Here is a 27,320-nt window from a genome sequence, read left to right on the forward strand (position 1 = left end):
CATATTTAACTCTTTAATTGACTAGATTTCATGTTGATGACATTTTTTTACTTGCTTTTGAATTTTTAATTTTTCAAACAGCATTCATGGTGAAAAGTATTTTTCATGTTTAATAGTAAATATATGCAATGAAAAATACTTAATGCTTTTTGTGATCATGTCCTGTCACTGCTATACCTTAAGCTTAAATATTACATAAACAGCATATTCTCCGTTTTATATACAGTACCATGTTTTTATCTGAACAAGCTGAAATTCATGACATATGAAGTCCCAACCCATCCATAAAAGTAAATACTTCCATGTTATAAAAGGGAGATATGATTCTGCAAGGTCACATGCAGGGTCAGTGGCAGAACTGGAAATAGAATTAGGAGTATGCACTCCCAATTCCATGCTCTTACCATTCAATCACTCTGGTCACTAATTTACATTACTTTAATTCTGTTTAATGTTGCTGTTTTAAGAGGGTGGAAAAGTGGAATTTGGCTATTCACTACATTTCTCACCTTAAAGTTAAAAAAAAAAATCATGTTTAGCCTCATTTTCTCACTTCTAAAAGTCCCTTTCATCTTACGATCACTGACTCTGAAAGGATAAAAATAGTCCTCTTTCTGACTCTGAACAGGATACTACCTTTTACTAGTATGCTGAACGTCCACAAGCAAACATCCTCCTCCTATTTCAATTTCTTCCTTGACAAAAGTATGGGTTTATTTGCTAGCTGTGTTGCCTTTCTATGCTAGTATTTATTCTGAATTGGTGTATCACTAAGCATAGTAACAAGTTTCTGTTTTAAAATCTTCATTCCAGTGCATTAGTCAGAGAGAACACAACTTGATTTGCTTCCTTGTTGAATGTGAAGGGGAGGCAGTAAGTGAAAAGCCTCTTCTAAAGTGAATAAGTTCATTATAGAAGTTACCGACTTGCAATCAGTATGGAACCTCAGAGTGCTACTTTTCAAATAGTTATTTTTGCATATAAAGTGAAACTTTAAGCAACCAGCTGAGGTGCAGACACAAAATGTTTATCTAATGGAGATGGTCTTCTAGTTAAGGTAAAGAAGGAAGGTACTAAAAGACTTGATTCTCCACAATCTTGCACCTTGTATAGTCATGCTTGTTTAAAATACATATATTCTAGACTGAGTTGGCAACTTTTTATTCCTATCTTGTAATTCCTTTGCATACTTAAAAATTGCTACAGCGAGACTTGGACCCTGTATGCCCGCCAGGAAAAGAGGCTGAACGTCTTCCACTTGCGCTGCCTCAGGCGCATCCTTGGAATATCATGGAAGGACAGAGTGACCAACAACGCCGTCCTCGAGCAAGCTGGAATCCCAACCGTGCACACCCTCCTCAGGCAGCGTCGGCTCCGCTGGCTTGGCCACGTCCACAGGATGAATGATGGAAGGATTCCAAAAGACATTCTGTATGGTGAGCTAGCCTCTGGCAAAAGACCTCCCGGATGCCCCCAGTTGCACTACAAAGATGTCTGCAAGAGAGACCTCAGAGAGGTAGACATCGAGCTGGACAACTGGGAAGAACTAGCAGACGACCGCAGCAGATGGAGGCAGGGGTTACACAAGGGCCTTCAGAAGGGCGAGATGAGGATCAGACAGCTAGCAGAGGAGAAGCGAGCACACAGAAAGCACACTAAGGACTTGCCAGACACCCACCACATCTGCAAGAGATGCAGCAAGGACTGTCACTCTCATGTGGGTCTTCATAGTCACAGTAGACGCTGTAAATGAAGTCCTCAGTTGAAACTGTAAAGGGAGCGATCCATAGTCTATGCAGACTGAAGGATGCCTACTACTAAATGAAAGACAGTGGAGACTCAGGCTCAGATGTTTTGGTGATACTTGTCTCTTGATCAGGTTTCAGTATTATGTCATTTCAAATAGAGGCACTGTAGAGCCAGAAGGGTTACTTGTGTGTGTGTGTTAATTTGTTCAGAAAAACACCACAATGTTCTGCACTCTTGAACTGAGACCTTTTGGAGTTTCAAAACCAAATACCTAGCATAGTACTAGATTCTTAGTTGAAATGGAGATGTGATGCCTTAATGCTGCTGCTACTAAAGGTTATCATCAACTGAAAGCATGGTTTATCATATACCTAAAAAATCTCAATGCATGAGGTTCTTGATATGTGTCTTCATGGTTTAAAGCATAATTTTAATAAAACATACCTTATTTCTGAAATCTTGAACAAGTTGGGGTACATTTAATGGCAGTAGATCCTCTCAGTGCAGGCAGGGAACCAGACTAACTAGTTATTTCTAGTGTTCTGAAGACAAGTCTGAACCTTATTACCGAGACAGGCTCCTTAGCTGTGCTTATATCTGTTTTGTCATGCTTGAAGTTTCATTTTCTAGTGTGTATGTTGTTTGTGAGTTCATATTGAACTTGGATTTAATCAAGATGACACAGTAACACTGTAGTTCTGAAAGAATAAGTAAGTTGTTTTTTTGTTCACTGGAAGTTCCCTTTGCAAACTATTAATGTCTTTATTAATAATAGGCATAAACGTAGGGTTTGTTTTCCTTGACTTAAACTTTTAAAATGTTGTGTATACTTAATTGGCTTATTTTTCACTGAGAATTAAAGTTTTTGCTCTTAAGGCCTGTTATTACCTCAGAAGTAATTTCTGAAGGAAGAGAAATTAGTTTTTTAGCTCATGCAGCTAAGTATATATTGCAATTCTGGAAGGTAGTAAGTATCCAAATTGCTGTAATATTGCTGTTAACTTTACATTTTTTCACCTAAACTTAAGATTTTTAGCTATATGATGGAGGTACACTGGATTCGTTTAAAAACCAATCTAATTAGACTGGTACAAACCTTTCTTTTACTATGTTTAAGCTAGTCTTATTTCAGTTTAGCTTAAATCTTAAACCAAAATAAGTGTCCACACAGTGGTTTGTAGCAGTTTAATAATATCTTTAATTAAACGAGTATAACTTTCTCATGTAGTTATGTCCCACGGTATACAGTGGATTAGCCAGTACAGGATAAGGAGGAGCGTGTGCAAACGAATCTAAGTAGTAGATGGAAGGAACACTTTAAAGAGCTATTCAACCACTCTGCCCACATGGAACCTCCGGAGTTACAACCTGCAAATATACCTCTTCAAATTAACAGTAGCAGACCTACAAAAGAAGAGGTCAAAATAGTCATTGCCCATCTGAAAAACAGAAAGCACCTAGTCCAGACAACATCCCTACAGAAGCAATCAAGGCAGGTAGTGAGACATCAGTCAACATGATGTATAATCTATTTAGGAAAATTTGGGACATTGAGGAGATCCCACAAGACTGGAAACGTGGCTACCTTATGAAGCTTCCAAAGAGAGGCAACCGAAGGAATGCAAGAACTGTAGGAGTGTCACATTACTGTCTATTCCATGAAAAGTGTTCAATAGGATTCTCTTGGAGAGAATGAAGACAGAAATTGATAGAAGGCTCAGGGAAATACGAACCAGCTTCCGAAGTGACATATCTTGTACTGATCAAACAGCAACCCTTAGAGTGATCATAGAACAGTCACTTGAGTGGAACTCCTGTACATAACCTTCACAGACTTTGAAAAAGCTTTCAATGGCATTGATAGACACACTTAGTGGAAACTGTTGAAAAACTGTGGCATCCTGTCCAAAATTATTAACCTGACCCTTTCAGCATATGAACCCTCAACATGCCAGCTTGTTTGCAATGGTGTCTTGACAGAATCCTTCACATATCTACTGTCATGAATGTGACCAGGGTGCATATTGTCAGCTTGCCTGTTCCTGATCACAGTGGACTGGATTATGAGCAGGACAACAGATGGCCATCAATGGGCATTCAGTGGACACTTTTCAAACAGCTAGAGGATATTGATTTTGCTGATGATGTCTCCCTCCTTTCACACCAGCGTGAAAGAAAAGGTTACAACATTAGACAAAACTGCCTCAGTGACTAGACTGAGCATTAACAAAGGAAAGACCAAGACAATGAAGATCAACCAGTCCAACACCACCACCACCACATTAGGGGTTGACCTGGAAGATGTGGAGCAGTTCACCTACTTGAAGAGTATTCTGGGAAGAGACAGAGGAACAGACAAGGATATCAGTGCCAGGGTAGGGAAAGCAACAGTTGCATTCAAGACTCTTTGGGTGCGTCTACACTTGCATTCCTCTTTCGAAAGATGTGTGCAAATGAGGTGCATATTTGGCACCTCATTTGCATATTCCTATTTCAAAAGAGAACCAGTGTAGATGCTGCTCTTTGAAAAGTAAACCCTATCTTCGAAAGAATCCTTCTTCCCATTAAATAAAGGGAAGACGGATTCTTTCAAAGATGGGTTTACTTTTCAAAGAGCAGCATCTACACTGGTTCTCTTCTTTCACAGGAAGCTCTTTTGAAATCAGAATATGCAAATGAGGTACCAAATATGCAAATGTGCCTTATTTGCATTTTTATTTCCCTCATTTGCATACCTCTTTCGAAAGAAGACTGCAAGTGTAGATGCACCCTTTGTCTCATGGCGTTCACAAGTAATATCTGCAAGGATGAAACTGCAGATCATCAACACAAATGTGAAGAGTGTGATGTTTTATGGATTTGAGACCTGGAGTACTTAAAGTCTTCAAATCACAAGCTTACAGACATTCATAAACAGAGACCTGAGGTTCATCCTTCAGAGCAAGTGGCAAAACTTTGTTACAAATGAGGAGCTTTGGAACAGAGAAGAACAAGAACCACTTGACAGTCAAATCAAGAGAAGACAGTGTGTGACCTAGCCATCCCCAATCAGAAAATCATCATCCAGCATAGTCTGTTGAGCTCTCAAATGGAACCCGCTAGGAAAATGCAAAAGAGGAAGACATTGGACAACATGGAGAAAGATGTACTGAGATTGAAAGACAACAACTGGTGTACTCCTGGAGTCAGATAGAAATTTTGTCTTGAAACAGTGAAGTGAAGGAGACTTGTAGAAGTCCTGTGCTCCACTCGGAGTACAAGGGTTTAAATTAAGTCATGTCTTAGCATATCTGATTCTTGTCAGCTACAAATACAAGTGATACGATATCAATCCTTAAATTCTTGGAGAATAAGCTTTTTTAAACAAATTAATATCAGATATACATGTGTGTATAACAAAACCCTAAATAAAATTATATAGATATGATGCAATGTTACCAACCAGGCTTCTGTTGTAATGTCATGGCATATCCCTTGAATTAACATATAGACTTTTTGATTGACTGCTTTTAGATAACCCTGATGAGTGCAGGAATTCCATTTGTTTTATTAATTACGTGGCTTGTCATGACTCCCTTCTGAAACACAGATTTATTTAATATAAAACAAAGGAACCCATGTTCACCTCAGTTTCTTACGGGGGCGGGAGGGACAAAACGCGCTGCTCGTTACTGTTGTTAATGTGTACTCATACTCTGCTTGCTTTTCAGGAGCTTGAAGAAATCCGCAAATGTGGAATGAAAAACTTCCGTAATATCCAGGTTGATGAAGCTAATTTATTGACTTGGCAAGGGCTTATTGTTCCTGTGAGTATAGAACACTTGTATTGTGCTTTAAAGCAATTCACACACCCATTGTACCTGGTGCGGACTTGTGTTGTGGGCACAGAGAGGGGAAGAGGAAACTCACAAATCCATAATTATTGGAACCTGATGAACACGTGTTGTTCAGTGGTTATAAAAATAACCTAGTTTATCAGGATTTAATTTCAATTTATAACTACTGGTAAATGTTGATTTTTAGATGACACACTGAAATTGACAAAAAAAGAAAATTGATAAGTCATTGTACCTGCCTGCAATAGTCAAGTGTCATTGGCCCTTTGGCCATTTAGTGAGCACTCTGTACCCCTTTTCTCAGGGTTGTTGGACCTGTTCCTATTGTCGTGGCATATCTGAGATCCCTGAACAAGCCTCCTGCTGTGCAGCAGGGTAACCCACTACCAAACTCTGCAACAGTTCAGGTAGCTCTCTGCAGCTCCATTATCACCAGAGATGAAAATAGGTAGGTGTCCCCTGGTGTGGAGCTCCAGCAGAAGCCAGCAAGGAGCTATTTAAAGAGCTGGCAGGGACCTGGGTTGCAATAAGACAGCACCTGTAAGAAATTTTACGTTTCACCCCTGGTTATCACATACATGCCTTCTTACAAACCAGCTGAAAGTGCCAGAAGCCTGCAGCCTTCCCTTTGCTTTGCATGTACAGGGATCAGGTGTCCCAAGTGCTGTGGCCATGCAGGGAGCCGTCTGCGAACTCTCTGTCACAGCCCTGCTTTGATACTTGTGTGACTGCAGACTTGCAGAGGGTCTCTGGTCACCTGCAGCACTAGATGATGCCCAATACCTGCAGGCAATGGATGTTGGGGAGGTTGTAACTATATGGGCCCATTGGAGCACAGATCCCTGGCCAGGACTGCAAAGAAGGATCTCAAGCTACTGGCAATGCAAGGGACTACCCTGTAGTTCAGGAGTTCCTTCCTGGGGATAGCTCCCATATTCCTGGCATGAGGCTGAGTGAGTGGGGCTTGTGACACCAGTCACTGCAGGCATAAGGTGCAGGGAAAGCTGTGATCCTGACCCAGCAGATTAGAGACCCCTAGCCATGACTGTGCAGAGGAATCATTGTCCCCAAATGTAGAGGGGGCTACCTCACTGGTGAATGGCTCCATGGCTGGGCAGGAGCCAGTTAGCAGTGAGCTGGTTTCTCCTACAGGCAGGGACTTGTATTTATCCACCCCTCTTTACGGTCTGGGGAGGAGGACTGGAGGGTCCCTGCTGTGCCCTGTCAGAGCCCCTGCCTTCCCTGCACCTTGTTCCTGTAGGGATCCAGCATCACTGGCCCTGCAGCCTTGCAAGGAGCCTTCTGTTGCTCCACTGTCACAGCCCCACTTGTTCATTCACCAGCCCAGAGCATGGTAGCCATCCCCAAACATGTACAGTTCAGCAGTGGCGTGGCTAATCCTTACACGTGGCCAGCACTGAAGATCTCCTTTGCTGGCCATGGTGACTGCAGCTTCCCTTGTAACCAGGTCTTGTATGCTTCAGCCACACAGGAACCCTTTGCAACACTGCTGTTAGCATGTCCCTAACCCCAGCCTTAGCCTCCACAACAGTAAAAATAAAAATTAATTAAATAGGGAAAAGAGCTTTCAGAATAGTGTAAAAATAAAAATTCTGCCAGAACTATTTGTAACCTAGGGGGTCCTCTAGGGAGGAAAGAATTTGATATTAAAGTGATTTCTGTAAGCTCTGGATTCAGCTTCCAGCTCTACAACAGACATTTTTCATGACGTTGGGCAAGTTACTTATCTTACAGCTGACTCCACGTGAGCAGGAATGAGATTTTAGTCATATTATGTTGTTGCCATGATTTTTTAGTGTATATACACTTTTTTAAAATGTTAAAATAACTTTTTAAAAATTGTATCAGGTCAGTTTGAAAACAAAACATGTTTAACTGAAGTATCATATGGCATTGTTTTATAGTACTAGTGTTTTGTGTTTTTTTTATTTTTATATCTATATATATATGTATGTGCTACCAGATTATTTTTAAATCATGTTTATAGCAAGTGTTCTATAATTTTTTTTAAATTAAACTGTCACAGAATTCCTATTTAACATTAAGTTTTAACGTATTTTTAAGCAGGGTGGGGCTTTGTATCTGGAGGATATAAATATTCTGTGTACAAATTTAGGAACTAGAATTTTGAATAATTTAGTCTGTGGGGAAGCTAGTTTAGTGAGCATATATAAGGGGAAAGTTTCTCAAAACCACTTGAAGTCTCTTTGATTTTTCTGACTTAAGCTTCTAGGTTAATTCAGCATTTTTGAAAATTTTATCCAAACATTTTAGTTGCTCTCAAAGACATAATGCATTTTAAATGGCATTTTAAAAAGCTGTATCTAATAAAAAAAACAGTGTGGTAAGGTGAGTTGAGCTTTTAAGTTGCTTAACTTATCACTTATTGTCACTTAGTTGATGAGAAAGAGGTTTGTGGTCATAGTTTGTAATTTTTGGGTCAGATAGTAAAATGTAAAAAAATATGTTTTGAAACAGCCATGCGAAGGCTTTGTTTAACTGACACTTGAACGATAAAACTTTTGCCAGAGCAAGTGGCAGTGTGAACTGATTGTGACAGGCAGGCATGCTATCCTGTCAACAATGCGAACTCCACCCTCCTAGGGGCGTGTCTACACTATACTACACTACACAAAACTAGCAGAGTGTCTGTACACACAAGGCATTTTATTGACAGAAACTGTTGACAAAAGGGCTATGTAGATGCTCTTTTGTTGACAGGGCAGATCAAATAAGTGATCCACTTTGATGTGTAGACAGGATCTGTTGACAGAAGTTTTGTCAGAACATCTCTTTCAACAGTAACTTCTATAGCCACATGCTTGTAGTGTAGACATAGCCTTGGTGAGTAGAAGTATTTTTTGTTGGCAAAATTGCAGACAAATAACTTACACTGTCAGACTTCTAGTGACACAGCCATGTCAGTACAGCTACATTGCTAGTGTTGACAAAACCTAAGCAAATACAAAAGCTCTAAGGATTTGTGTGTGTTGGTACTTCAAGAATGTTTAGTGTATCCATTTTTACAATTTTAAAACAGTTCTTGTTAATCGGTTTGTTAACATAGTTTTCGTGTTCCTTATGACTTGGTAGCGAGTTTTAAAACAGTTGTGGTACTATCGTAGTAGTCAGGCAAACCATGTTTACCTCATTTGAGCAGCAGGAATTATTTTGAAATAGTTTTAAAATGGCTCTGCTAGTATGGTTTTATGCCAGAGTAGGTGGGCCTAAAGAGTGGGTCTTACACGGATGCAGGCGATACAAAAATAACTGGAGTCCCAAATAAGGTGTGCTGAGGCATTAAAGCTGACTAAGTTTAGGCACTCCCTTTTAAAAACCTTGTCTGGGGTTTTGTATTTTTGAAAGAGGAGTATTAATAGGCAGCTTTGGGGCTATTCTACGTAGTGGAGTAATGCATCATGTGGGAGTGTGATTTCTAAAGTGTTCTAAGGTACTTTGCATTAATTGACCTATGTTGAACATGTTGGTATACTCAACACAGGGGCGGGCAGGCTGGATTTAGCCCACCAAACCAAGAGATAAGGCCTGCCACTGTCCTGTGACCCAGTTGGACCCTGGGGTAGGCTTTTCCCTCTCTGCCCCTGCACACCTCTTAAAAAGGCTGGCTATGGAGGCTGTATGCATCTCTGTGCGCCCTGTGCCCCTTCCAGGCAATGGGAGCCGCCTGGACCATGCTTGCAACACAGGCAACACATGGAGGGTCCCCCCTCCAAGGGTGCACAGAGATGCACATGGCCCCCCACAAATGAGCACTTTGAGTGGCATACCAAGTGTTCAGCAGGCAGGGAGTCTGCCTGAGGGTCCCGCTGGGCTTCTGGTCAGGAGCCACCTAAGGTAAGTGTTTGCCTGCCTCTGTCACCCCCACCCTCACCCCTAGTCCTCCTCCAGGTCACAAGCCAAACCTTCTGCACCCTCTCCTGCACCCCAATCCCTTGTCCTAGGTCACAACACTCTCCTTCACCCAAACTCCCTCCCAGGCCCCATACCTCATCCTGCACCCCTGGCCCCTACCTCAAGTTTCCTTCCACATCCAACCTCCATCCTGCACTTCCTCCATTAATATCATGGAAGAGTGTGGCCTTTGACCACTTTCCAAATTCTTGGAGTTGGCCCCTTAAAAATTATTGCACACCCAGCTTAACATGCTGTTTGTTATGTCAAAGCTCATTAGGGAACCTTTAGTGGATACTAGTGGGCTGCATTACCCCACCATGTAGACAAGCCCTAAAAGTAAATTCTTACTATACTAGTCAAACAGGGATTTGTTAGAAAGGGGAAGGGAGGAATCCAGTGTATTAGATTGGATGAAGTCAATTGGGATTTTCAACTACCAAGTTCCATGCTAACTTTCCTGAATGAACAGCTGCATCTAGTCTTTGGAAAGGAAGGTTGGGCTATTTGGACATCAGTGCTGCCTTTTGATTGGATGCACTAGAAAGCTGGAGAGAAATATGATTGTCATGTCATCATAAAGAATTTCAACATCAGCTCTGCAGTGCTTCTTGCTTTGTTAGTTGAAAGCTGCTCCTGAACTTGGGTCATGTGTGCTCATATCAGGTTTCCTCCTGATCCTTTGGATTTGCAAAAACTGTAGCATGATTGATTTTAAAGTTAAAGCTGCCTTTCCTTACTTATGCAAATGATCCCTTTGAGTCTTTGGTGCCTGTTTTGTGAATCAAGTGACTAGGCTTTGACCTTTAGGGAAGGAAACTTCTATTAAGTAATATATTTTTAACAAAGTCCAGTTTATGGCCCTTGTACAGAGCTGTACGGCTTTGGAATTACCAGTATAAAGCTGAGTTTGCTTCTCTTTTTATAGAAAAATATTTTCTGGTGATCTGTTCCTTAAAACAATCCCCAGGTTTGATTTAAAAAAAAAAGTGTAGCATTAAAAATTAGATGTTGCTTTTAAACATAGATTTCTGGTCATTAAAACGTGATTTTGGAATACTTTCCTCTGGAAATATTCATGACCTCACAAACAGCAGAAACACTTCAGGGAGCTGTGTCACAAAAGCAGCATTAGATTTTTATGTACTTTTTCAGAAGAAACAGAGCTTTGACTTCATGTTTTAGTATGATTATGAAGAAATTATTTTAAAACAGTTTTTGTCACTGAATCTACATGTATTAAGGATCTTAATTTTTGGTGTGTATTTTAAAAAGACTTAACGTCACCATTTAAAGGGACAGCACAATGCAAATAACACTCTCCTTTTTTTTAACTGGTCTAGAATAATCTGAAATGCAGCTTTTCCATTGTGAGTAAACTTCCTTTAATTTGTGACCATAATCTGGGAACAGATGAAAGCTTTTTGATGTTAAATTTGCTTTTGAAGTACGAGGTGTATGTATCTCTTTAAATCCTTGTTAGCATTTTTAACAACAAATTTATCAGTATTTTTGTCTAGCTTTGGCTAGTTTTTGATTGTCCAGTTCTCCATTTATAATCTCCCTTGTGGCCAACTCTTCTCCTCAGCTTTTGTAGAAGTGATGCTTAATGCAGAATTAAGAATTTAACTGGGATATGCAGTCGGCAGGCCCATTGTTTGATACTTTGCATAGTGTTCAGTTAAGGTTGTTGTGGAGGATACCATTCTAAAAGTAGCCCAGCCTGAATATTAAGAAACAAGCAGTCATCTGTTTACGAAGCTAATCGAGACAGGTTATCTTGCATTTTTCCTCTACAGGTTTGTGGCTGTTTTTTATATTGCTTGTTTTACGTTAATTTAAAAAAAATCTTGAAGTGTAAGATGGTTTCATTTTCTATACACTGAAACAAATTTGTGCATGTCATTGAATTTCTATACTACATTTGTTTCAGTTTCAATATATGAAACATAAAAGAACACTCAGACTCCAAGTGCCCTTGTAAAATACATTTATTGATGTATCAGAAACTGACACTTCCTTTTAAATATTGGTCACAACAGATGGCCCTTCGGGGGAGTGAAAGGTAAAGCCTAAGCTATCAAGTGAACATTGCAGTAATTTATGTTGAAGTATAAGTGATGAACAACCCCTTGCATATACTGTCTTTTAATTCGTGACTCAGATTTTGACTTTATGACTCGGATTTTTACTTCTGCTCTGATCCCTTGATTCTGGGAATAAGGGTTATAGGCTTATAAAGTGGCTGTAAAAACCCTGAATTCTGGCACAGGATCTTTGAAAGATTTGTAAGCCCTGCCTTAAAAGTGTATCTGGGCCAGGGTGAAACCTCAGAATGAAGTATTACAGAGATTCCAGTGAGCACTACCGCTCCTAGGACAGCTTGTGCATGCTGCTGTAAGTTAAACAGGCTTTCACATCTGTTTAAATTATGCCAGGCAGTCAGTCGAGAAGGGTGGATGGATGTAAAGGGGCTTAAAGCCACTTCTGCCATGCCACACTCTGGTTTGCTAGCTCTGCTCTGTATTTGAGGACAACACAGAATCTCTTGCCATAGGTTTAATAACATTTTTCCTTTCCCTGTGGTTTGGTGTTTTTCCCCTGGATATGCTAATACTGGAGAACTCATTTTAACTTCTGAAATGGCCCTGATGAAAAGGATTGGACTGACTGGCTGTTAGGTGGGGGAAATTAAACTGTACACTGAGTAAAAACAGGCCTATTCTGAATCACCCTTTCCCCAGCATCCTGAGTATTTTTATCATGCTGGAATTTTTTGTAGTACAAAACGCTGTATTTTGATAAACTCTAAAAATATCAGTAGTTTTTTTTCCTTCTGGGTTTCTCATAAAATAATTGAAAAACACTTCAGACCAGACCCACAGTATCTAGCTACAGTTCCTATCTGTTGCTGAGCATTGTCTTGTTCACTTTCAGCATGAAGAATCACTCTCCCTACTTCTTAGTTTTCTCACCATGCTCCTCCCAAGATGTGATGAGAAGTACGCAAAACTGCGTATAGATTCAGTGTTCTAATAAGCAGATGCATGTGAATATGCATTGTTAGTTTAAAAAAGAAGTCAGATTTTTATGCTGTCAAAGCAGAAAGGTTCTCTCAGAACAGAGAAACCTGACAAGTCAGATTGCTCTGTTTGTACCACCATATTGGCAGACAAAATAAGGAAATAACCAGATTTACAGACAGAAGCAGAAAACTTGAGAGAGAAAATTGGTAGCTAAGAGGGGACGTGAAATCAGGAATAACAAGAAGTTGTGAGATTGGAGGTCTCTTCCCCAATGTTTCAAACTTCTTCTTTAACCAGGCAGAAATGTCAGTCACCCCTCAGTGCTGCCATAATATGTGTAGCTTTTTTTCTTCCTTTCTGGGTAAGTATGAGTACTGGCAAAACACTGTTACCCTTCAGCAAAAGAATATTATGAGTTTGCTGTTTTGGGCACATTAACCTAAGTCTCGACAAGTAAATGGACCTGAAGGCCTACCCAGAAAACAGGTGCATCTTAAATGTGTACCATTCAAAAGACTGAAATGTACAGCACACAATCCCTTTGGCTGGGTTTACACTACAGAGATCTTTCAAAAGAGCACATCCTCACATAGAAAGCAGACCAAAAGAGTGATCTGCTCTTTTGAAAGAGTGTGTCCACACAGCCCCTGTTCTTCTGAAGGAAAAGCCAGGGATCAAAAAATCAGGCACCATGAAGACTGCTCTTTTGAAAGAAGGGCCCTGTGGAACATCTACACACATTTTCTTTCTGAAGAATTTTTCAAAAGGGGGAGCTCTTCCTGAAGTGGGAAAGGTAGAGCAATTTCAAAAGAAGCGCCACATCCTGTTGATTTACTTTAGAAAGAATGCTTTGTGTGTGTAGACACTCCATGGGATCTTTCGAAAGAGTCCTTCTTTCAAAAAATCTTTTGAAAGAACTTGATAGTGTAGACGCAACCTTTAAATATATCTGTTCTGATGTTTAAAATTCTTTAATGTTCTCTGTTCTTATTCTAGGATAATCCTCCGTATGATAAGGGAGCCTTCAGAATCGAAATCAACTTTCCAGCAGAGTATCCATTCAAACCTCCTAAGATTACATTTAAAACAAAGATCTATCACCCTAACATCGATGAAAAGGGGCAGGTTTGTCTGCCGGTAATTAGTGCTGAAAACTGGAAGCCAGCAACCAAAACTGACCAAGGTAAGACACTGTTTATGGTGCTCTTAATCTCAAATAACTGTTAGCTAAAGACAATGGTTTTATCTTGTACTAGCTGATATCCCAAGGTGTCTGTAGGTTTGTGCAATGGATTACTCCTTGTGGGAATGTAGTTTGTACGTTAGGCTTATGCAGTGACTTAGCCTCCATTGCTGTGGAACTCCACTATTGATGATCAGAGCATCAAGTTTTCTATGTATTTCAACCATAGAACTGCAGCTTCAGATCCTAACAAAGTTGACTCTTATCTTAGTTCTTAAAAGATGATGTAAGAGTTAAGATGTGGAGATCTCTTGGATAAGACTAAATATTTTAGGGTAGAATTGGGTTTGAGGGGCCTTTCTGTTACCGTTTATTGTCAAGCTGAGAATTAGTCTTCATTTGATGTTTGATAATGCTGGCTGGCAGAGCTACTTTGTATGTTTGATATTGAGTGCTGCTGGGTGACTATTTTTAAGTATTATTATTGTTAGGGAACTCCTTCTTGTATGGGCTTTTTTTAGGATTATAAACCCAAATTAATAATAATTTCTGTCTTCCATTGGCGCTTTAGTCACCCCAAAGAGCTTTACAAAGTAAGAGGCAGAGTCTGTACAGTTAAAAATTTCATTTCTTCCAGTCTCCATCTGTCAGTTTCTCATTGTGAATTGTGTGTTGACAGAACCAGATAATATGGATAATATATCCATGAAACCCTGATATCTCTGACTTCCCATTTTCACTCCCAGATGCTCATAACTTTCTAATACTAGGCTTGATCTCAGCGCAGAGAAGGATTTAGGACAATAATTGAGGTATTTTTGTCCACCAGTAACTTTTTGGCCAAATAAAAAACGCCAAATCTATTTTGTGGTTAGTCCTCCAGAAGCCTCTTTGCCAAACTGGGGGAAACAGCTATGCATCTTTTGAAAACTAATGGGGGTGCTTCAAGCAGTCTGCTGTCTGGCACAGAAGAGTAAAATGAGAGCTAGGCATTCTCTCTATCTGGCCTTACACTTGGACTTTGCTCAGCAGACTCAACTGAGACTAATAATTGAAAAATAGCAAAATCCTCTTTTAAAATAAACAAGAAAAAATAAACTGACTGAAAAGCCTGATTCTGAAAAAAAATCCAGGGAGAAAAATCATTGCTGATCCCACCATTTTTGCAAGTTTTAAGTTGAGTTTAAAATTATTCAGTTTCTCTCTTTACATGGCAGAGTCTTCACAATATGAACTCACTGCTTGTTACCCCAGCCTGGCATAAAACAGTCTGCAACCAAATATTGGCGGTCTGGGTAAGGTGCAAATTCCTCTCCTCATGGAATCAGGCCTGGAAGAGATCTTCAAGAGGTCATCTAATTTATTGCCCTGTACTCAACCTAATCCTCATTCTGTGCTGTGAGATACAACTTTCAAAGTCTGCATGAACCAAAGGAAAAAAATGTAGCTTCACTCAAGCAGTATCAAAATAACAGCTTTAAACGCACAAATGTCAGGAACTGGGAAAGTCTTGACTCAACACACCTTTCATATACTAAATGCACATATTAAAGTTATTCTGCATATTAAAGTTGATGCTTTAATATTAAAAACACGCATGTACATGGTGATTGAATTATTGATACGCCTCTTATTACTTTTTAGGGCCTGACTTGTGTGTTTGAATATTGCAGTAATTTTTTTATTTAATTAGGTACTGTGTGTGAGGCTCATAGCATACTGTAGCATTGATAGTGGCTTGGTATACAAGCAATAATATGGTGACAGCTCTCAGATGCAGCAATCTGATAAGGCAATTGTGACATCAACCAAAATCAACGCTCAATTTCTCGTATTTTATATAATAACTCTAGTTTAAGGTAAACACATGTAAGACAGCCTCCTGCCATAGCAGTATAGAAAAAGGTTAATTCTACAAGGATCCGAGTTTTTGGTCTCAAGCTGTGTTCTTTGCTCCCAGGTTGGAAAAGGATGCATAGCAATGTGAATGCAATGTGTTATGTCCTCTGGCAGAAGTACTCCATCTAGTATTATAGTAACCTCTCAGGCAAACTCTAAAATGATGGGATGGATACTGGAGTGATGAACACAGCCCAAATCCTCATCTGCTGAGACACTGTTGTGGAGTTGAGGGAATAGGGGAGCCTGAGGAGATATGAGTGCCTTTCAAGCTGGAAGCATGGAGAAGGAAGATGATGTACCTGCAAAAGAACAGTAATTTGGAGCTCCTTTGAGGCCATTCCAAACTCCTGAAAACATGTTGGAACATACTTCTCCTTCCACAAGATAATATGGTTATTTCTTATAGCATTGATGAGACCAAACTGTTTTAACCATGCCCCTTAAACTTTGCTGCAGCCTTTGCATCATGTTACAAGAGTCTGTAGCACATTTTAGCATATAACATGGTTATTGTTGTAACCACAATAAGTTGCAGTGCAGTGTAGTTGGGAATGTAGCATCATCAGATTTAATATTGGAGTGATGTCTTGTACATCAGGAACCTCTTTAGTACTTTATGGATAAAATATAACTTACTTTTGTCAAACTGTCTATAATACATATTCATGACAGTCTTTCATGCACCATCACACAGCCAACATTCATAGAAATAATTACAGGAAAGAAATCCTCATTTAACCATTATTATATAAACAGACCTATTTAAAATTGGTCTTTATGGTATACTGTGTTGAAGGGGCTTGTCTATAATTACAGGAAGGTAGTGGTTAGTTAATTGTCAGTCTTCTGTTTACAAGCTCATTCTCCAGTTTGTTGAAATGAACTATGCTGCTTTGTCACTTAGTACTACTAAGGTGCTTGCACTGTCAGAAACAAAGAGGAAGTTGTGATATGTATCCCAAGAAACTTGCAGTTGGCACTTTGCAAATTTTATTTTAAAGTGGTTGATTTTTCTTTAGTCTGCCTTAGTCCCTATGTCCTGTATTCAGTTGCATGCACCTGAGAATGTGGTGCCTGGAACTGTTACATTGCCTGCCTGCCTGCCCCTTGAATCATCAGCCTCCTGTGTATCTGCTTTGGGTCTGAACTACCTTAGCTCTGGCTCATTTTTGCCACTATATAAAAGCAAAGTAAAACTTTCAGGTGTTTACTAATTAGGTAATGTCCTATAAAATTTTGTAAAACAAGTGATCGATTTTCTCCCATTACACTTATTTACCTTGGTTTTTGTTTTTTCAGTGTTGGGGAAATTTGAAGTGGTTTTTTGGGGCTCATTTTTTTAAACTTGCAGTTCAGGATGGTTGCTGCAAGTCTGATATTCCCATAGCAAAAGTAAGTTATATCTCCTGTGTGCTTTTAGCTAGTTTATTTGAGCAACTAGGGCTTTTCAGAATTTTGCTACTATAAAGTTACTTCCCATGTATTAAATATAGAGCAATAGTGTTCAACCTTTTTCATTTGTGGGCCCCTGAAAAATTTCAGCTGAAGGTGCAAACCTCCTTGAAAATCTTATACGTAGTCATCAGACCCACAGGGGTCCACAGACCACAGGTTGAAAACCACTGGTGAGGAGTGAAACAATATTGGTGTTCTGCTTTCTAATGGAGAGACTTGCTCTTCCCCTATTATACAAATACTATATTTGTCAAGCAACTGTGGTGTTGAGGGAAGGAAGCTGCTTTTATATGATTTGTATAGCCAAGCATTCCACTGAGCTGCTTTCCATTCTATGTGGCAGCTGATTATCAGCGTGTAAAGTATTAAATTAATAGTTTTGGCATAGTTGCCTGAAAAGCATGGGAGCAATGTTGTATATTGTTTGGGGGCCCCACATTTGACTGGATTGAGGTATTAAGAATGAACATCAGACAGTGAACTCCTGTTTTTTGCACATACCTGTCTTCTCTAGATTTAAGATATTTATTGCAAATAACCTACCTTCCATTTGTTCGTATTCCTTTTAATGACTGCAAACAGCGTAGTACAGTTTGAGAATTTGCGTTGCTGCACCCTGTGAGTTAAGTAGTTAAGCTAAGAAACACAAAAGAGTGGCATTAGATTTTAGAGTCCCTCATTTCTAGTTTAGTTTAAAGTGGTTAAGATTGAGGTTTCCGGTGAACTTTTTTTAGAGCATGGTTCTGAATATTGGGGTGAGAATCATTCTGAAATAATACTAGATTGTTCATCTACTATATCTTGGCAATTTGTCAGTGGAATGGAAGCAACCGTTTAAGAAATGAGACTATATATTTTACCGCATTCATTTTAGACTGGGTTGTTTGTGACAGTGGTAGTTTCTTCCATATTTAGTTAGATGAAATAGTTCATAAATCATGCCAGTTACCTATCCAGAATGGAGTCCAGTTTGAGCTGTATGAGATTTGCCTGTTAGCTTTCTAATGTCAGTTTACAGTTTTTCCTTCTTTAGATGAATATTAAGTCAGAATTATTACCAGACTAAAATTTTGAACTGTTTAGTTGCTATGTACTTATGAGTGTATAGGCCTGTCTTTGGAAAGCATTCATAGGAATACTTTTAACACCATTCAGACTCTTATTTTTAGTGCATTACTTTTATGTTTCAGCTATTTAATAATCAAATGTTCAAGTCACTGACAGTACCTGTCCTTCTTTTAACAGTAATCCAGTCCCTCATAGCACTGGTGAATGACCCACAGCCCGAGCACCCCCTTCGGGCTGATCTAGCTGAAGAATACTCTAAGGACCGTAAAAAATTCTGTAAGAACGCTGAAGAGTTTACAAAGAAATATGGTGAAAAGCGACCAGTGGACTAAACTCTGACAAAATTGATGTCAGCAATGTGTGATAGAAGATCCGGAGCAGTGCATTTCAGACACACCACAAAGCAGGACTCTATGGAAAATTGACAAGTGCCACCTTTTGGTGTTAACTTGTGGCTGTTACTAACTTTCTACAGTTTTCTTAATCAAAAGTGGTCTAGGTAACCTGTAAAGAAAGGATTAAAAATTAAGATGTTCTAGTTCTGCTTTCTTTGTTTAAAAATCACTGCTTCAGTATACTTTAAAGGATGCAGTTTCTTTTTCTTGTCAGAATTTATCAAAAATATCTTAGACTTATATTCTGCCCTTAAAATTCAAAAAGTTGTGGCTGTTATTTCTTGTTTTCCCTTGCGGCTCCCACTACCTTGTATTCATTTAATTTTTCATTTAATTTTCTTTCCCCAAACTGATGTCTTAGAAAATGTATTCCTGTCCTGACAGAAAATGGTTGAATGTTTGGCAGTTCTGTTTATTTTTCTCTTTAAATGTTGCACTGTGCTTTGTGGAACTTGGGTTGCAAGTTCCTCTGAACTTCAGTTTGTAACATAAAAACAAAACCCCACACAAACAATCAGAATCAAAGCCTAGGGGGTCTTATGTAAATCTGGCTGATGTTACCACAATAATGTTTATTAAATGGGGAAACCCAAGTTTTGTGTGCGTGATTGAATTAAAATATGGCTGATATCCTAGTTTTGGAAAACTGAAAAAAAAAATCTGTAGTAAATGAATAGTGGAATGTGATCATGAAGTTCTTTCACTTTTACTCTCTATCTATGCAGACTAGCTAGGAAAATATTGCACAGGACAGCATCACAACCACTTCAGGAGGATTTTAGAAATTCGGGACCAATAGGCACCAAAGTAACAAACTGTGTTTGAATTAAAAGTCATTATTTCTTGAAAATGTTAATTTTGAAATTAAAAACCAAATCTGACACAGTGGCTAGTCATTTAAGTACATCTTTCCCTCAAAATGTAGTATTATGAAACCATCCGTGTTTTATGGGATGGCAACCCCCCCCCCACATTTATTGTATGATTCTTTTTAAAAATGGTATGAGAATAGCATATAGCAATAAACTAATAGAATACAATACATGTCACTAGAAGTGTTCATAAATATCTGTAAGAAATATACTTGAGTTAGATGATTCATTGAGTATTTAAAGTAACATTCTCTAACTTATTCAGATATAAGCAAGGTATTTTCCCTTCCATCCAAGGCATGCCTGCTCAGATGAAAGGAAGCTCTTCCTGTTCAGGACTGAGTACTCTTTTTATAATCTGTTTTTTGTTGTTGGTTTTTTGTTTTTTTTTAAGATACCTGTTTTTTTCCTCTCTAACATGAGGTCATAGCCACACAAACTGCCTTCTATTCCCAACCATGAAAATTTTATCTTATTGAAAAAGCAGGTTTATTTTGAGAAATCTGAATTTAGAAGTGCATATCGGATGTGCAGGAAGCTGTATTAGTAAATTCTGGTTATTTGTAGTTCTACAATCAGCATTAGTACATCCTTGATCTTTGCAATGTTTCAGGACTTGTGTGTGGGACCCTTCTGTTTTTAATGTCTTGTATATTTGTCTCTTCTGCCCAGCCTTTTTAGCTACATCCAGCTTTGATTTAGAATTTAGTATAAACAGTGACAGCCCAGCACCTCTGTTGTAAAGCAAAACATTTTATAAATGACGGAGCTTAAGAACTTTTATGTTCAAGTGTTCTTAGACTGATTCTTTGGCAGGTAAAGTTAAACCCTGATCATCTTATTTAAGGAAACTTGCATTTCCTAAGTGTTTTAAGGCTTGGTGAGAGCAGTCCTACCAAATTTCCACATCTTTGTGTCTTCGGTTGCAGAAAGTTGGTACTGATTTTGTTTCATTCACGCTCACTGATTCATAATAAAAAAAAAAAAGTCAAATTATCTGTCAAACTGAAGTGTGTGTAACTTCTGCATCAGATACCTAAATGACCCACTGTTTTTTCTCCTTGATCATGTCTGTTAGCATGGACACTTGCCATTGCTGAAATTATCTAGCCTTTCATATTTATAAAAACTGTAGCACCTGTTTGTCACTCTTGTTTCTATAGAATAGTGAATATACCTTTTGATTGTAAACCTCTCAGGTTAAATGCTGCATATGTGCAAATTGGTGCCATTAGATACCACTGAAAGGGAACTGAAGAAGATAAGTAGTTCTAGGAGCTACAGTTCAAATTCACATCAGCCTATAGAAAAGTCATGCATATTTATGTCTGGGGGCAGGTGAAGGAAAATATTGATCTTAATTCTCTTCTTGCTTTTTTATAGTCCAGTCTCAAACCACAAGATGTGAAACACAAGTAGTAGCTTTTACTTGTAGGTGACCCTCTTTGTAAAATATGCAGACCAAATAAGTATGTGTACTGTATTTTTGAAGTGGGCATAGACAAATGAAAAGTACTAAGCCAGTCCTGTGTTAACTCAGGAATTCAAGCTCTTGTTCTATTGGTTCCCTAAGCCATGCTCAATTCTAAACATGCAGTTTAAAATACAAGACTCCAGCATACTGGTGAAACTATACAACCAAGAGTATTGGTATAGGCTTTCTGCAATTCCATTCTGCTACCTGTAATAAAAATGCTCTCAAAGGCTTTGTGGCATGGTTTATTTTTACACGGAATGAATTGTTAAAATATCTTTCTACAAGGGAAGCTCAGAATTTGTGTTTTTATGAACTTCAGCTCCGACATGCCAAACCACCAAGCTTATTTCCTTATTCACATGAAAATAGTTCAGCCATAAGCCCACATACTTAGTAGTAGGAGTTCTTTACTCAGATTTCCACTTTAAAAGTATTTTCAACTCATTTGAATATTAAAATCTTGGTTTTGTCTTATTTGTTTAAAACTAGGGACACTTACAGAATTGTGTAATTCACAGTATGAAACTGATGAGGTTAAGGCCACTGTTGTCATGGTTTCACAGTGTTCAGTTAGTGTGAAGAAAACAGAAAATGAGCACAAAACAATACAGTATATGAAAAGAGAAGGGAAGTTCTGCTGACTAAATGTGATCAAAGCAAATTAAGAGCTTGTTTAAAATGATAGTTTAGATAAACCCACTGTCTCTGGCCATATTATGTAAACAAACAAATACAACTAGGTGGTATGCACACTAAGCACTTTTACAATCTCATGCTGTAATTGCAACTCTTACAGCCCTGAGTCGTCTATTATACTTTATCACAGTAGCATGGAAACGTTACTACTCGCTGTAAACACTAGTACTCATGTATAGTTGTCTGACATATCAAACACTTCCAAAAATTGGTTTGTACAGATTTGTACATAGTACAGAAGAGATTGTAAATCTTTGGAATTAATGTTGTGGCCGAATCTAAATTTATGGAGTTGCCTGAAAGTTGCTTGATATTAGCAATCCTAATATTGCATTGATGTTATTTTTGCTACTTTTTTCCTTACCTAAGATGTTCCTAGTTGGTTAGCAAATGGGTGCTGTTAATCATGGGAGGAAAAAAAAAAAATCAGGCCCTCTGTGCACACAGCCCTGGTATGGGTGGGTAGTTGTGGGCTTTGATTTTTCTACAGGTTACTCTTCAAACAGATAAGACTTTGTTAAATAAATAAATAAATAAAGGCATTATGCTAAAATGAGGTCTCAGTATATCTAATGGGAGTCAGTTTTGTTCTGCCTTTTTAAACCACCCTTAGGCAGATACTAAGCTCATAGCTCAAGGAGGATTTTTCAGAAATTAACAGATGAATGAAATCTGCCCAGTAGTGGAACTAAAGCAAACGGTGCCAGGAACTATAAAAGTTAAAAGGGACTATAAAAGATGTCATGCATCTGACCAAGCGGGTCTTTGCCCACAAAAGTCTATGCTCCAATAAATCTGTTAGTTTGTAAGGTGCCACAGCACTTCATTATTTTTATAAAAGCTAGAAAGCTTTGATCATCAGAATTTTGTTTTTATTGTTTTCCCTTCTTATTGTCACTGCTCTCTAGACATTTGAACATCTTGATGTTTATAGTAAGTGACCCTCACAACAACAATGGACAGTGTGGTGTATTGAAAGTTGTTGGTAAAATTTCTATAGGGAAGTTGTCATGAAATATCTGTGGGGTCAGTTGCTCTTCTTGCAAAGTCACCTAAAAAGTTTGTCTGGAAATGCTGTCATTAAAATTATTTGCATTTGACTGTGCAATGCCTAGTTAAATAGAACTATCCAGCCACTGGCATGGAATACAATTGAAGACATAAGTAGGCTACTACCAAGAGTTGATTACTTATCGTGAAGGAAAAAAATGGAACAATCCTTTCTTTTACATAGGCATGAGCACAGATGCAACATTTCAAGTAGACAAATGCAAGGGAAACACAGTAATTTCTAAATATTTATCTTTAGAAAACAATGCTCAAGAGGTTACAAAAATCTGCCTCGCTTGGCCAGCTGAACCTTACTGTCTAGGCTGTCTTTTTGCAACTCTTCTCACCTCACAAAAATCTCTTTCAAAAATTTGGTGTGATTTACCCATGCGTGGATGGGCTGTCTGCTACTGCAGAATTTGCATGAACTGATTTATTGGTAAGCTGACGTTTGGGCCTTGGCTTTCATGTTAAATATTGTGGTGTAAGTGTTACTATATTACACAAAAGAAATCCATCACTTTCAAATCATCTGAGGTGGTTTTTATCTGATAGAGAGTGGCTGGGATATTGCTGTTTGGTGCTTTGGAGAGTCCAGCTATTTCTACTTTAATTATAGACTATTCCCAATCCATACTCAGCTCCCAGCTGCATTAATAGGAGGTATAGACAAAAGAGGTGTAATTCCTTAGTATGCTATCTGCTACAGTTCCCCTGGTACAAGCTAGATTTCTCTCTTCTTGCTTAAAGATCTTTAAATGCACAAAGCTGAATGTTCCTTGTTTTGTAATAGTTCTGCAGCTCTGGTTTCATTAACGTCTGGAGTTCATGCAAGCGCTCCCATGACTGTGAAAAATCATCTGGTCCTTCTCCACAGCCTCCAACGGGGGGAAGAGTGGGGTACCCTGGATGTACCATCAGTTCAACTGTTACTGTTCGGGGTTGCTGATCTTGAGGTGGAAATGGAGTCCTGTGAGAGTTTTTCTTGGTCGTGAGAGCCAGCACTGCACTATCAATGGCACTCTGAATGTTGCTGACAGACATGCTTTTGCCCATCGTACTCAAACCTATATAAATATCAACCCACCTGTTGGACGGGGAGGGGGAGATACAAAAATGAACATGTACAAAAGCCATGATTTAGCTGCAGCATTGTATTTTTAAAGCAAAGTCAATTTCAAATGCTCTTCTCAGTGTAAATATTTAAACAAAATAAAACCAAACCCACTACCACTGAATGAGGTAACTCATCCCTTAACTCCCACCCAGCCACACAGAGCAAGCTCAGGTTACACATCCGCTTTTGAACAACAGTCCTATTCCTGCAGGCTGTTAGGTATGCGGGGGATCCTGCTCCCACAGAGAGCCCCAGTGAAGTCAGCCCTAGTCCCAGTGCTTTGGTTTGAGAATGTGGGAATGGTACAGCCACCGCTGTAGATCTGGGGGTGGGAAGAATGGTGACCCTACAGGACACCTTTGCTACTGTGTTACAAAATAGTGTGTGTTTGTACAGCAAACCCTCGATTTAAGAGACAAATGGGGGGAGGGGTGTCTGCTATTCCCAAGAGTCCATTAAGTCCAAGGGTTTAGTGCCCGCCTGTCCCGGCCAGTCCCATTCCGTGCCCCCAAAACAAACGAACCTCTGCCACTCACCAGAGCTGCTGGACCCTGCTGCATGGCTGGAGCTGCCCCACCACACGCAGCTGGAGGGATAACCACCAGAACTGCCATGTGCTCCTCCCACTGGGGCAGGGCGCCTAGACAAGTGCCAGTCTGCTTGTGTCCATGTCCCACCCCTGGTGGGAGGAGCACGTGGCAGCTCCTCCAAGCTGCGGCAGTTATAAGTCTTTCTTTTTGAGGCGGGGGGAGGGAAACGTTGCAGACCCCAGTGGACTTCAGGAACAATGGGGGGGATGTCTGCTGTTCCTGACATCTGCTAAATTGGGGTCTGTAAAAATCAAAGTTTTACTGTATTGAAAGAGTCATTTAAAAATTAATAAATCATAATTTCAGGTTATAGTTACCTCTAATCGCTTAATTTTGCCTAAATTTGACTTTCAAATAGGAAACCTTTCTAACATATTTGTTCGCCCTCCCCAATATGCAGAGCCAAAGTCATGCTTCCTTACTTTGTGGACAAAATTACAGAATTTTACTACATTCAGTACTGAAAAGTCAACCAAACCAAGAGGGAAGGACCCGAAGGTTACATCATCTTATGCATTAGCAACAGAATTATTAGCTACATTCCAGCTGTAGGGCCAAACTTTTTGTTTCACTTACACAATACCAAATGGGTTTGCCCAGTGTGAGAGCATGCAGAATTAAAACACATTAAAGTTTTCAGGCGTAACTGAGGACAGAACTTGGCCTAGGAAGGCCAACTGTCTGGTGTTAAATTGGATGGTCCTTGTTTTGATACAGTTTTTCCGTCTGGTAGTGGGAGAAAACTGGATGTGGTTTTGGCTGGGAGATGCTGCTCCACCTTGAATGCACTATGTGTACAAGACCATCCTGCTGGGGGCATGGCCGTGAGCTCTTAAAGATTGAGCGCCTCTGTGTGGCATGACCTCGTGTACTGGATGTTTGAGGCCATGCCAACGGGCAATCCTAGAAGGAGCAGGATGTCACATGAGTGGCCACTTTAATTTGGTCTGCAGAAACTGTGTTACCTACTGACAATGGTACATAAGGAGGCAAGAACCCCCACTTGACTTTCAGATTTCTGGCTCAGTTTGCAGGACGGACAGCAACTCAAGTATTTCTAATTATAAATCAATGAAATTTTACATAGCACCATAACTACACATTAAACCTAGTGTCCTCTCCATTACACAGAGTCATGTCTAGAGTATTTTAAGAACTCTGGTTGGTGAACAGCCTGCATAGACACTGGAGTTCAATTTCATGAACCTTTGGTTTCAGCTACTGTCTCCCTCCATCTCTCTGAAATTGTTGCATGTTTTTGTTTAATCAGTTTGCCTCTTTAGCTGGCTCTGGCCAACAGGACACTAGACGGAGAAGTGGAAGTAAAACAGACATGAACAAACAGAAGTTAGAGACATGGGCTACTTCTAAATGAGAGGCTTTTCCCAGCAAAAGTGGGCTTTTGTCAGGAAAAACCACGAAGTGTCTACATGCAAAATGCACTTTGTCAATAGTTTGTCGACAAAACCCAGCACATCCTCTGGCAATGTTTTACCTCTCTTGACAGTGTTCTGTCAACAAAACAGCCGTGTACAGACAGGGCTTCCGGTTCACCAGGCAGCCCTGTTTGCAGAGCTTCCAGTCTGCCGTTCTGTTGCGAGAAGGCTGCGCAGTCTGGCAGCTCTCTGTCAGCAAAGCAGGTTGCCCTTTCAATCTGCTTTTACGTGAAGATACCATCTGTCAACAGAAGTTTTGCCAGGAAATCCCTTCCAACAGCCACTTCTGTTGACGGAGGCTTCTCGTGTAGACATAGCCAAAGTGCGTGAGATAAGATCTTTTATTGGATCAATGTCTGTTGCTGAGAGAAACAAGCTGCTAGCCACACAGAGCTCTTCTTCAGGTCCTGATGCTGAAAGCCAGTCCCTAGCAAAAGCCAGTCCAGTAAATGTAACAGCTCACCCACCTTGTCTCATGAATGTCCTGGCACCCAATGTGGTTACAACCACACTGCAAACAAGCTGGTATTTATGCTTTCCCTATTGTCTCAGTGGAGACCTCAGGGTTGCATGTCTACCACCGTGTGGTGCTGTGGGAGGATAAGCAGCAGCAGCTGTTGCAGGCCAGTTGCCTGATTAAAGATGGTGTTTCCTATAAGTAACCTAGTTCGTGCAGCTGTGCCCTTGAGTCCAAAGGAGACAGAACCCACTAGAAAAACTGCGCCGTTGAGGCAGAGTGCTTGCTGTTCCTGTAATATTCTGGGTGGGATGAGGAACAGCATCAAGAATAGGTAAGATCTGAATTCTTCCATATATACATGCCCTTGTTGTGTCTGTCTTACCTTATTCCATGCCTTGTAAATACATCTACTGTGTCAAGGGAATCTCTCTCTACTCCCAGATAAAAATCCATTAGAGGTGGTTCTATCCATGCGCAGCTGTGAAGGCCTGGTTCTATTGGCACACGTGTATATCTGATCCCATACTCCTCTAGCACCTGTGCAAACACATGTCTAACCTCTATAAGAAAAGACAGACAGAATTTACAGTTAGAAATTAGATCACCTTTTCTTTCCCATTGACAAATATAATCTCTCATGGCCTTTCTCCCTCTTAGAGGGTCTTCTTCATTAGTGGAGTCCAAAGATGTCTCCTTTGAGCTCCCTCCCACCCACAAAACACAGAGTCCAAAGCATCCTATTAGCAGCTGGTAACATTACACCCTCACTGCCTGCTGGACTCACTCCCCTTTATGGGCAAGCATGAAGGTTCTGTAGCTCAACCAATCTTCTTCTGACCCATGGCTTGAAAGATATTTAGGCACTGACATTTCAATGGGTGTTATATGTCTAAATACTCCTGAGGATCTGGTCCTGTGAGACAGGCACTCAGAGCTGAACCATGGGTGGTGTATTCCCCCAAGACAGCACATCCTGTACTCTTTTGGTAGAGAGAGAAACAAAAAGCAATTTCCTCGTGTGGCACCTGCGGTCTAATATAGTGAGTCCAGGCCCAGGAGTCAGTCCCTCTGGTTC

General features: G+C 39.7%; 2 protein-coding genes across 10 annotated transcripts in view; one reads left to right on the top strand and one right to left on the bottom strand.

Moving 5' to 3' along the window:
- Positions 1-23,326, top strand: part of UBE2L3 (ubiquitin conjugating enzyme E2 L3) — a 29,931-nt gene extending 6,605 nt beyond the window's left edge. The window contains exons 2-4 of one of the 2 annotated variants that reach the window (XM_075013090.1): positions 5,460-5,555; positions 13,541-13,727; positions 18,330-21,158. In XM_075013090.1, the coding sequence (XP_074869191.1) occupies positions 5,460-5,555; positions 13,541-13,727; positions 18,330-18,484 (438 nt within the window). In that variant the 3' untranslated portion in view covers positions 18,485-21,158. Of the gene's footprint in view, positions 1-5,459; positions 5,556-13,540; positions 13,728-18,329 lie in introns of both variants that reach the window. The other variant, XM_075013089.1, reaches the window with a different exon arrangement.
- Positions 1-27,320, bottom strand: part of YDJC (YdjC chitooligosaccharide deacetylase homolog) — a 65,907-nt gene that overhangs the window by 11,832 nt on the left and 26,755 nt on the right. For 3 of the 8 annotated variants that reach the window (XM_075013081.1, XM_075013083.1, XM_075013082.1), the window contains exons 5-6: positions 26,628-26,805; positions 20,304-23,729 (exon numbers count right to left, since the gene is read on the bottom strand). In XM_075013081.1, coding sequence (XP_074869182.1) covers positions 23,387-23,729; positions 26,628-26,805 — 521 coding nt within the window. In that variant the 3' untranslated portion in view covers positions 20,304-23,386. The other 5 variants (XM_075013084.1, XM_075013085.1, XR_012648055.1 and 2 more) reach the window with 4 other exon arrangements.

The sequence above is a fragment of the Carettochelys insculpta genome, chromosome 18 (assembly GCF_033958435.1).
Source record: "Carettochelys insculpta isolate YL-2023 chromosome 18, ASM3395843v1, whole genome shotgun sequence".
NCBI classification, from domain to species: domain Eukaryota; kingdom Metazoa; phylum Chordata; order Testudines; family Carettochelyidae; genus Carettochelys; species Carettochelys insculpta.